The 12,005-nt window shown below is 39.9% G+C and overlaps 1 protein-coding gene across 2 annotated transcripts; it reads left to right on the top strand.

Annotated features, from left to right (window-relative positions):
• The first annotated feature begins 266 nt into the window (after nt 1-266).
• Nucleotides 267-6,273, top strand: esd (esterase D/formylglutathione hydrolase). Of its 2 annotated transcripts, none has more exons than XM_026145694.1 (9): nt 267-389; nt 2,103-2,177; nt 2,295-2,383; nt 3,671-3,769; nt 3,950-4,074; nt 4,163-4,282; nt 5,219-5,317; nt 5,491-5,658; nt 5,828-6,273. In XM_026145694.1, exons 2-9 carry the CDS (start codon nt 2,110-2,112, stop codon nt 5,906-5,908), a joined length of 849 nt encoding a protein of 282 aa, XP_026001479.1. In that variant the 5' UTR covers nt 267-389; nt 2,103-2,109; the 3' UTR covers nt 5,909-6,273. The 2 variants fall into 2 exon arrangements, with proteins under 2 accessions (XP_026001479.1, XP_026001480.1); XM_026145695.1 differs by lacking the exon at nt 267-389 and adding an exon at nt 841-921.
• The last annotated feature ends 5,732 nt before the right edge of the window (nt 6,274-12,005 follow it).

Raw genomic sequence — 12,005 nt, 5'->3', positions numbered from 1 at the left:
GGCCTTTGCCATTTAATTGTGTTTTATAATGTTACAGCTTTATTCCTAAAATATGATACATGATTTAGGTATATGATTTAATTCTTAATATATTAAGAATTTATTCCGATAAACAAGTAAAATAAAGATATTATAATGAACAATACAAACAATATTGTTAAGTATTACTGGTTATTGCTCTGTGACTAGCAATGCAGCATTCTTCCTGATAAACACCGGCGCCATCTAGCGTCTATCTAGGGTTACATCAAGTCCTGCAATATTCTAGGGGGTGGCGTCATCACGTCAACCTTGACGTTGTCGTACTGTGGACTCTGTGCTTTGCACGGCATCGGCGGGGACTTTAGCAATTTATCCAGTTACACTGATAAATTGATTGATTTAATAAGGTATGTGTTAGTCATGTGTTCTGCTGCTGCTTTGCTGCGTCCCCGTGTTTTCACTTATGTAACTTTAGACAGAAATTAAAAATGCCACTCAAAGATATCTACATGGGCTAACTTTACTTGCTAATCCTTGCACGCCCAACTCTTATTCTATTGCTGACCAATTTAACTCCGTCTGTGTAAAATCTTAACAAAAGCTTAGTGTGAATGGCTTAAAAGACATGTTGCATGTATAGAAAGCGATTATGTTTAATTCGGCGTCATGCAGGACGTAATTTGGATTGAATGTTGTACTGTAGGTGCTTTGCCTTGGTCACTGTCGTTAGTACCAGGGGTTGACTTTATTTTAAGCCAAGGCTGGAGGGTGACAGCAGCCCATACACTGACCTGTGGTTGTATTCGTTGCTGTTGTGGTCAGATTTGACATTTTCTGTAAGCTGCTGCTCAGCTGCCTTAGACTTTGAGACTTACCGTTGTTTCTCAGAGTTCGCCGACTGTACTTGCAGCGACGTCGCCTCGTGAGTACAGTGGACAGGTAACGGACGCTTCTTAGCCGTCCTAGTTAAAGCCTGAACGTTAATCGCAACCACCGCGACATCAGTTGCATCTGCTTAGTGTTTGGACTACCTGCGTTTGTGCTTATCAAATCCGGGGCCTCATTTATCGAAAGGTTCTCAGATGGGTGCTGAGCATTCACCTGTTTGTTCATGGAGCCATGTATGGAGTGTTTAAGTTCTTTTAAATGGGAATGCTTCTTAACCTGACTTATTATCAGTGCTGCTGCAAATAAATAGTTTTAATAACTAAGCCAAGTCCAATCCAAGTGGACAGTAACTAACAGTTACATCACAATACCTTATTACACATAAAGATTAGGGTGTAGTAGGATATGAAAGCCAGGCAGTCCATATTTCGAAGACTTGCTCATTTCTAGCTCTATATTCCCCCTCGATCTTCCTAGACTCCGCTCATTCATGATCAAAATACCTCTTATTTACTTCAAATGTGGCTTCAGCTTAGCTCCTCAGCTCATCCTTTGACTGAAACAACCCCCTTTAACCCTGCTTTCCTCTAATTGGCTGCCTTCTGCAAACAGAAGGTAGCTTCAGTGCCTAGATGACCATATTAGCGACACCTGCTGTCTTTGATGTGATAAAGAGCTAAGAGTAGGAAAAGCTGCGTGACAGCTGAGCTTGTACAGACACTGAACGCATTATTTCAAACTCTATCATGTTTACTTTGAGCTTTCATTGTACAAGTATTTACATGATAGAAAATAAGGAAATGCATAATATGGCCTCCATCCATCCGTTTATCCAATTCAGGGTCGCAGGAGGCTGGAGTTTGTCACAGACGTCATAAAGAGTGTGTTCAGGAAGTTCAGTTTGTATTTTAGCTTTGTTATCACCTTTTATAGAGATATTATATTCTATATTAATTCAGTTTGCACTCATTGTATTTATATTATTAAAAAACAGTGTCATTTGTTGCTCTTTAAAAGCGTGCTTAGTACAAGAAACATCCTCGTGTGCATCATTAAACTTCCATAATGCAGTGCTTCACATTTGCACCCGATATAAGAGATGTGTACATTACTTTGAAACAAAACCATCTCACCCAGTGGGGAGGTTGAGTAATGTGGGCTGGATGTAGTCTGAGTGACTTTAAGCAGGAGTACACTGTGTTTGCGTTTACTCTGCTGCTGTATGTCCTCAGATCAAAGATGGCCCTCACACTAGTGTCCTCCAACAAGTGCGCTGGCGGATTCCAGAAGGTTTTTGAACATGAAAGGTGCGACACATCTTCAGACACTCCTTTGGCCTCACCTTCAGTGACTTTCTCATGTGTGTAAAAGTGTATAAATGTGTAAGAAGACTGCACTAACGTGTTTGTATTTACTCTGTGCAGCACTGAGCTGAAGTGTAAGATGAAGTTTGCAGTCTATCTGCCTCCAAAGGCTGAGACCGACAAGTGTGCCGTCATGTACTGGCTCTCTGGTGAGTTTTTGAGTCATTGTTTACCTTGATCCATTAGATTAAGGTGTGTAAATGTTAAACGTTTTCTTAGATCAGTTGAGGAGTTTTTCTCCTGTTTAAAAGATTAGTAAATAAGTCAACAGGAAGATCCTGACTCGGTATAATGTATGACAGGTGCTAAACAATGCATTGTTTGTTTAACTGAAGAAGAGAAAATAGACCTGAGAGGGCAAAAAGCTGGAATTAGTCTCAGTTTGGTTAAAAAAGAGAAAAAGAAAATGATGATGATTTCAATTTTTTAAGTCAGAATTGAACATTTTCTCACTGTAAAGAATTGTTAAATCAAATTAGTAAAAAAACCCTCAAATTTATACCTGTTAGCTTAAGATTTTTAAGTTCGCTAACCATGCTAAATGATTGGCTGAAAGCGATAGGTGTATAGTTATGGACTGTAGAATTAGCTAAAATTAAATGGATAAATTGTTTGCTGAAAGAAACAAATAGCTGAGAGCAGTTAATAGATTGTTCAATATTTTTAATTGCTAAAAATTAAAAAAAAGATATTTATCAATATCCAAAAGTAGCTAACAGCGTAAAGTCATCTATAAGTAGTGGCAAAGATATTTAAAAGTAGCTTCAACATAATGGTTAAAAAGAAATAATAGACGAAGGGTTAACTGTAAATGCTTAAAGTTGTTTGCTAAAAGTAATGGAGATATGTTTAAAATGTTAGGGTGAAACGGTGGTGGCATAATAGCAAATCTGGTAATAAATGCATGGCTATATTATGTTTTTAGGGATGTAGAAATACCTATGCAAACTGTGAAAATCTATAAAGAAAATAAAAGTTCACTGTGACTGTAACAGTAAAGCCTCAGTCACATTAGATTGTGACGAGGAAGAATCAGTGATTTCCAGGTAACTGCATTGGATTTATTTATTTTTTTTACAGTTGTTGACAGATTGGTCTCCCAATCAATAGACAACAAGATCTCAAGTCGCACTAATTGTTGCAGTAATTTTGTTCACTCTGTGGTGTTCGACCACTGTTATCCTTACGTGGCTCAATCACTCAGGTTCTCCTTCTAAATGACTGTAGTATGAACGATAACTTAAACACAGCCTAACTGTTGAATTTTGTGAAAAATGTTAAAATATTGACTGATATTGATTAAAAACTTTTTCGTGAAGCATGAAATCAAATGAACGTATTTGGACAGCCTTCAGAAGATGATTTGATCATAAGCTATCATGCCTGTTCAGAGCAGCGGTGACTGCGGCTCATCAGTTTTCACTGTCTCTCTGCAGGCCTGACGTGTACGGAGCAGAACTTCATCACCAAAGCCGGCAGTCAGCTCGGTGCTGCGGAGCACGGCATCATCATCGTAGCTCCAGACACCAGCCCCCGTAAGTTCACCATCTGATAGTAAGCACCTCAGCACGAGTGCGCTTACGTCTTTGTGCTGATTCCCACGGTTTGTTTTGAAGTCTTGATTCTGCTCAGTGAAATCTCTATGAAGGTTATGGTGGGGCTTCAGCATCTTTAGAGCTTTTGTGACTGACCAACCATGTGTCATCCCTCCTAAGGTGGCTGCAACATCGAAGGCGAAGATGAGAGCTGGGATTTTGGCACTGGTGCTGGTTTCTACGTCAACGCCACCCAGGACCCATGGAAGACCAACTACCGCATGTATGCCTACGTCACCGAGGAGGTATGACGGATTTAAGTCTTCCACGTCCAGCAACACCTGTTTTTCCTAAAGCTCCTGTGATTTAAATAGTCTGCCTCGTCTCTGTCAGCTCCCTAAACTGATCAACGCTAACTTCCCCACCGACCCAGAGAAGATGTCCATCTCTGGCCACTCAATGGGCGGCCACGGGGCGCTCATCTGTGCCCTGAAGAACCCGGGGAAATACAAGGTACTGTACTATTCACTTGTACAAGAGAAAAGGCTTCATTAATGAGGGCAATTGGTTCATCTCTATAATCTCTAATAGATTTAAATTAGCTTTCATTTTTATTTTGTTTTTTAATCATAAATAACATTTCCTGTCATTAATTTGTCAGTCTGCTTCTGCTATGCCTTTTAATAATTTTTGTTATGTGCCAGGGATAATGAAAAGTTGTGAACTGTGTATGTCATTTTGACTGTTCCAATTATCAGACAGATTAAATTAAATGTTTTAAGTGTATCTGGACACACTAATTGAAATATTCCACATCTACACACAACATGTTTGCTAACGACTCTGACTTCAGTCTAATTGAAGTAAAGCTGCGTAAACGCTGGAAGCAATCTGCTCGTTAACGACCATTTCTTTTTTTTTTTCCTTGATAAAAATGGTGCAAAAAACGAACGCATAAGGACAAAAACTGTGATGAAAATCAGAGCTAATGAAGATGTGTAGATAGGCTCAGATAGACGGGATTATACAGGCGATTGCATTTATTAAATTTTCAATTTTATAAAGTGCCAAATCACAACATTTGTTGCCATCAAGGCACTTTATACTGTGAGGTAAAGAGCCGAGAATCAAAGAGACGTAAGGTGTGGTGGATTCTTTGGTTGTATGAGATTTGGTTTTCATGTCTCAATTGCTCAGTTATGTAGTTTGCCCAAGTACTCTTTTAAAAAGCCAACACCAGTGAAACTAGTAAATCATTTTTCTTTATCAGATTTGTTTCATTAAAACTTCAGGAATCTCTGTGGAAACATTTTATTGTCACAAAATATCACATCACCAGAACTCTTGCATCCTGTCAGCCTCGGCTGTCCTCTCTCTTCACTTTCCATCAGTAGAAACACATTCTGAATAACTGAAAGATGCTGATAGATCCTGATGTGTCTCCTGCAGGCTGTGTCTGCATTCGCTCCCATCTGTAACCCGATGCAGTGTCCCTGGGGACAGAAAGCTTTCTCAGGATACCTGGGCCCTGATAGGTCAACATGGGAGGTAAGAGCACTGAAGTTAGTGGCCAAAGAACCTACTAAAACATGACCCCTAAGCTGCTGGATGAAGAGTCAATGAGAGTTTCAACGAGGAGAGTTTGGCCACCAGAGCAGAAGAAACGGGTGATAATGGAGCATGATCATGTGACTTATGCAACTCGTCATTATTTCTTTCAGGCGTACGACGCTACCGTGTTGGCAGCTTCGTATTCCGGTCCTCAGCTCGACATCCTCATTGATCAAGGCAGAGACGACCAGTTCCTGTCAGCTAGCCAGCTTCTGCCCGACAACCTGATCGCTGTCTGCTCCGAGAAGAAAATCCCTGTCGTCTTCAGGCTGCAGCCGGTCAGTTCCTGTAGTCTCTACAAAGTAAAAGCTCTGATTCTTGTCAGAGAAATCAGAAATGTCTTCAAATAAGTCGTAGAGCAGCTGAGAAAATGAAGTTTATTTATTTTTGATCTTCATATTTATGCAACACCTGATCTGTGTCACTGTATGCTGTTTCCTTCTGCAGGGCTATGACCACAGCTACTTCTTCATCTACTCCTTCATGAACGACCACATCAAACACCACGCCAAGTACCTGAATGCCTGAACAGCCAACGCAGTTTGACCCCAGCCAGATCACTCTGACCCTGCTGCCATCATTCACCTTTTCTGTTTCATTTCTCCTCTGACTTCCTGTAGCACTGAGTTCACCCGTTTCTGGGAACTAAACAAAGCATGTCAGCTCACTGACAATTCGTCCCACTTAGAAGCCTTCGTGCCTTCACTGTGAAAAGAAGAGAAACTTCTGTGTTTAGTATTTTTTTGGGGAGGTGTGGTTGCAGCCACGTTTCTAATATCAGGAAGTATTCTTGTGACCCGACTGCCAGCATGTGGATTTTCTTCTGGACTCAGAGCAGAGACTGGTCAGTCTTTCATAAGAATAAAATAAAAAAATAAATCTTGCTGATAAATTTTGGTGTTTTGTCTTCATTGCATTGCTGTTGAGTGTTTTTTATTTAAATTTGATTTCTAAAGCACCAACTTTGAACAGTCGACTCAAGAAGCTTTATATTGGAAGGTAAAGACAGTAATACAGAAGGAACCCCAACCACCAGATGAACCAGCACTTGGTGACAGTGGGAAAGAAAAACTCCAGAACCAGGCTCAGGGAGGGGCCGCCATCTGCTGCATTTGATTGGGGGAGAGAATAAAAGACACTCTGTGGAAGAGAGGCAGTTTTAGTAATTATTAGTGATTAAATGCAAAGTGGTGTATAAGCACAGATTAAAATAAGGTGAGTGAAGAAGCAGCAGCCTGGGTCAAGCAGTGTAATGAAGGTTCACCTGATCCATCAGCAATACCAACCGGGAACGTTTTAAGGCTAATCTTAAGTGGGTGCCTGCAAGTCAGCAGTCTGAGAGTGTAGCGCTCTATTGGGGTAATATGGTACTATGAGGTCTTTAAGATTAGATGGCACTGATTATTTCATCTTTGTGACTGCAGTTATATAATCGGCCCTTAAGACAATTTTAAAGCTTAAAATGAGCTTCAAAGTCAATTCCAGCTTTAAGGGGTTAACATTTCTTTCTTGCATCCTTTGGTCATAAAAACAGTAACAGAAACATCCGTTTGTAGTGATGCATGCTGTTTTTTTTAAACTTCAGAATGGCTAATATACATAAAAAAAAAAGCTCAAAAATACAGTATATGAAGTTTTCCAAACTTCATGTAAGGACTTACTTTGACATTTTTCCTTTTAATTAAATAAATATTGAGTTCATGTTTTACCATTTAGAGATTTTATTGGGGATATTTCACTGTTTCAAGCCTTTTGGGTTGATTATGTCCTCCTTTATCCTCAATTCATCAAATGGCTGCTCATCTGTCAGCCTGGTTCTGCTGCAAGTCTCTACCTGTTAAAAGTAAAATCTTCCTCCCTACCGTTGCCAAGTGCAACTTAGTGGTTAGCACTGTTGCCTGGTACAAACCCAGACTTGGTCTTTAAGTAAGATGTGCACGTTCTCTAGTACTCTAGTTTCTCCTGCCACCAAGAACCACGCTATATTAATGCTGTCCAGTTTGACCGAGGAGACTCGTTCAATATCAGAAATGATGCATCAATAGAGTCAAATTTTAGAGAAATTCAAGGGAGGAGAAAAAAAACTTATACAAATGAGCCAACAACAGACTTTTGTTTCAGGTGAGGTCTTTACTGATAAAGTGAAATACAGTACAGTATATACAGTATTCACAGCAGTTAAGGCGACGTTACAGGGACTATTCATGCATGTAGATTTGAGTTGCTGTACAACAAAAACTTACACAAAGGTTCACAAAGCGTTACAAAAGGGTATGTTACATCCAAATTTCAACAAACCTGAAAATAAGTCACATAAAAAATAAATGTGCTCCCAGTCAAAGTACAAAAATGTGAGTACAGGCTGTTTCTGGACAATAGATTTGTACAAAAGATGAAACCTTAAAACAAAAACACACACTGCTTTAGGTTCAGCAGGCACACATTTACATATTTTACAACAGCGTCACGTTTGGAACCTTAAAGGATCAGTGTGTAGGATTTAGTGGCATCGCCACTCTTTAGCCCTCTTAAGAGACAGTGTTTGGTTTGTTCCTTCTGATCTCACACTTGATGGTGACCTATAATAACACAAGTAAATATTACATTTCTACTTATAGCTCCCAGTAAACCCCCCACACTGGCCCTTTAACTCTCCATCTCATTTTCAAAGGTGACTTCAGATTTGCTCAGTTGCCAAAACAAAGATATAAATACAAGTTTAAAGTGCAGATTCTGTTGGGGAAGCAGCCAGTTTGGTTTTATTGCTTTTTCCCAAAACGCTGTGACATGATGTGCACAGATCTGTGGAAAATGGCATGATTATGTGAAGAAATGCAGATAGAGATTCAAAATAAGCATGCTGGAATCATCCGGCTCTGTTACTTATGTCACAGCTAAAGCCGACATGCTAATCCTCATAGTGGTAGTTTTCTCACTGTACTGTGTTATATTTAATATTTATTACATTGTTATTAAGAATGTAATAAGTATGTTTCCCTGCATGAATCAACAACTTATTATGGAGTGGAGGGGTATGCATGCCTGCATGATCCCAGGAGCAATGGTAGGGTGAGGGGGACAGGCTAAGAATGATTTAAAACACCCCTACGTAGAAGAAGCCATCAGACCAGTTAACTCACCTGAGAGAGGGGTTCAGGGGCAGTAGCCGCAGTAGGGGCCCCAGTAGTGATGGCACTCCCAGTAGGGGGTGGCACCCCATTCAGTACTTTGTGGGCTGGTTGAAAGTGAGCAGTAGGGGAACTGGCATCCTGATCCACAGTTGCTAAAGCTCATTGTAGGGATGAATGAGTACATTCTTACCCTGTTCACGAACTCAGGGCAGCAACTGAAGGAACAACATCATTGATACAAGCAGCAGAAATGAGGTTCCTCTGATGGATGTCTGAGCTCTCCCTTAAACACATAACTCCGTCAATCAGAAATCGTCAATCTGAGTAATTTCCCCCCGCAGTCTATGTAAACCAGCTGAGATGATTAGGACATCGGACTAAAATAAGAGATCGTGTCTTTTGACTGGCCTGGGAACCCCTCGGTCTCCCTCTGGATAAGATAGCAGCTGGTAGCAGAGAAGATAGGATCGGTCCTCTTAGACCGCTGCCCCTGTGGCACAGATAAGTGGCAGAAAAATGGATTTATTGATGGAAGAATTATGGTCTGTTTTTGTTTAAACAAACTTAATCTCTAGGTTAAAAAAAACATTGAGCTTTTTATTTGCTAATGTGAGTGTTTCATGGTGAAATATACAGTACATGAACAAACAAATTCAACAATACAAAAAAATCCTTGTGATAAATAATATGTACACAGGCATACAGCACATTTACATTAAATCCTTTATGTTTTATCACAGGAGAGAAAAAGGTTTGTTTTGGCAACTGTCAAATCTATCCAGTGGAAGCATTTATCTATTTATTATGGAGTTCTTTCTAATTACTGCTGAATATTTAAGTAGCTCAAGCTTTGGATTCCAAGCTGCACAGGAAAAAACAACAACAAACAATTAAAAAAAAAAAAAACAACCCAAAAATGTAATCCCCCATTCATACAATGTTGTTGAATGTTGCTGTTTCATGTGGTGACATTCTGGCATTTAGGAGGAAAACATAATGTAATGCTTGTTTTAAAGGGGCAGTAAGAAGATTTGGGTTAGCGAATGTCTCAAGTGCAGCCCTTTTTAAAAATCTGGTCTAATGACCATGGTAACTTATGCTAAACATATAACTAACTGGTCATTTATTTTATATCCTGTACATTCCTGGATAAGACTGCAGTAGGCAGTACATGGTTGGTTTATTTTGTGAATAAAAACAGTCAAATCAGGCGTCCCACAGTCACTTTTATGCTAGCACACCCGGAGCCTGAAGCAGAACGCCTGTGTTAACCCAGGACGCTGATAACAGTGTTGTGATATGTGATGACTGTGGTTTCAGGTTTTGCCGAGCCAGCTAATGCAAAGAAAAAGTAGCTTTGTTAAACTTGCTATATAGCATAAACCTTAGTTTCAGAAACAAGTCCAGCACTTGTCTGACAAGTAAATCTGCCAAACAGTACAACATAACTGTTGTGTATCAATGCAATCACACAGCAGAGGCTGATCAAAGTCCATAATAATGTTATTCAAAATAATACTTCCTACTACCCCTTTAAAATCTCAGTCTGAGCCAGGTCTGCACAACCACATGTTTCAAAAGACCAACCAGCAACTGCCTTGATTTCACACACACCCATGACCCCACACACACACACACACACACACACACACACACACACACACACACACACACACACAACTGATCTCACACACCAACAGCTCTGGCCTAAACCTCAGAGGGTAGAACCAGTTCACTCACGAGCCCCTCATGTGCTCAACTGTTCAGCAGAGGAGCGTTTCATTTTAACATCTTCATATTGACTGCTAAGCAGCAAAAACCTCATTAGACTCAAGTTTTTAAACCTAGGGATGTTTTTTTTGACATAGTGTTTTAAGAGTTTAAAAAAATGGTAGAGTCTTAACTAGCTGAGACTGTCTGAGCTAGGGCGATGGCTACATGAAAATCTCGTCTTCACACACACCTGAAATATAAAAGTCACATACAGTTTCAGGTGGTCTACGAGGCCTGAAGCTCAGACATAGACATATTACTCAACAACAGGCCCCCGGGCGCAGACCCTTTCTACAGTGGAGAATGACATCATCCAGAGCCTCTAGTCTATTACAGTATAATGGGTTTGTTTTTTTGGTCAGTCTGTTTGTCCTCATGGATGTTGTCTATTTGTCGTCTCTTGAAGTCGTTTTGTGTGTATTAGTGCAATGTTTCTCTGTGGTGTTTTTTGCAGTTTCTTTGTAGTCACTTGTTGTGTATACAGTAAGGGTCCTGGCTAGACCGCCCATGCTAAAAAACCAAGCCCTGGAATGGCGTGGCTACGTCTGCAGCCTGTTCGCAGCTCGGACACAAAACATTTCACTGCATGTCGTACTCTGTATGATTGTGTATGTAACAAATAAAGCTTGTTTGTTTGTTTGTGGTTAGTTTCTGTCTCTTTGTTGTTGTGGTGTGACCATCTGTTGTTTTTTATTATCTGTCTCTACAGATTATTGTGTGTCTCTTTGTAGTCATGTTGAGTGTGTTGTGTCTCTTTGCGGGTAGTTTTTGTTTTGTCTGGCTGTAGTCATGTCTCTCTGTAGTTATGAGGAGTCAGTTTTTTTATCTTTTTGTGGGTACTTTTGGTTTTGTTTCTTTGCATTCATTTTTTGTCTCTTTGTAGTTATGGTGAGTCACTGTTATTACCATTTTTTGGTGGGTTGTTTTGTGACCTTTTGTCACTGATTTTTATCTCTTTGTAGTCACCCTGGGTCTGTGTTTTCTTTTTCTTTTTAATGTTCCAGATGAAATTAGCTGATCCCTTCAAATTGGGGCTCTGAGCTGGGCCACCCTGACCGTGGGTCCCTGTAACTGTAGGCCTGTTCAGTAATCCATCCATGACCACAGTGATGCATAATGTTCCCTTGAAACACTGACTGGTTTTTGCTTTTGTTTGTTCATTTGTTCCACTACCACCACATGTTTTGGCACATTAGCAAACTGCATCTCATGACAAATACCACAATAGGAGCTTCACGGACCAAGTCTGAAAACGTTTCCAGGTTCCTTATGTGAGCACTGACTACCAACACGCGTAAAAGGATAGAGGGTAAGAAAATAATCACCTGGAATCCATCAGAAGCTTGAGAAACACAGATTAGTGTCCCCAGACTAACGCACACTCAGACCTGCCTCATGGACGAGCAGACAGCTCCACACAAAGTCATACTACTAAAAATGTATAAAACACATACAGTTATACCTAAAATATATTAGAGAAAAATATTTTGGCCTTCTTTCTTTTTGACTGTATATAACAACTCAAGCGGGTTTTCTCTGCATCTCTTTATATTATAAATAGTTTCGTGTTTAAATACAAACTGCAGGTAAAAGCCGACTCCCTCTACATTAAGACTAAAGTATTTTGGTTTTATTCTTTTCAGGGTAGTGAGAGCAACACACTAATTACTCACACAGTCCAAAAACACTTCACCAGAAACCTCAGTAGGAAAAAAAAAAAT

This window comes from Astatotilapia calliptera, chromosome 16 (genome assembly GCF_900246225.1).
Source record: "Astatotilapia calliptera chromosome 16, fAstCal1.2, whole genome shotgun sequence".
NCBI classification, from domain to species: domain Eukaryota; kingdom Metazoa; phylum Chordata; class Actinopteri; order Cichliformes; family Cichlidae; genus Astatotilapia; species Astatotilapia calliptera.
Note: the sequence above shows the minus strand (reverse complement) of the source record. Positions and strands in the feature narration are given on the sequence as shown.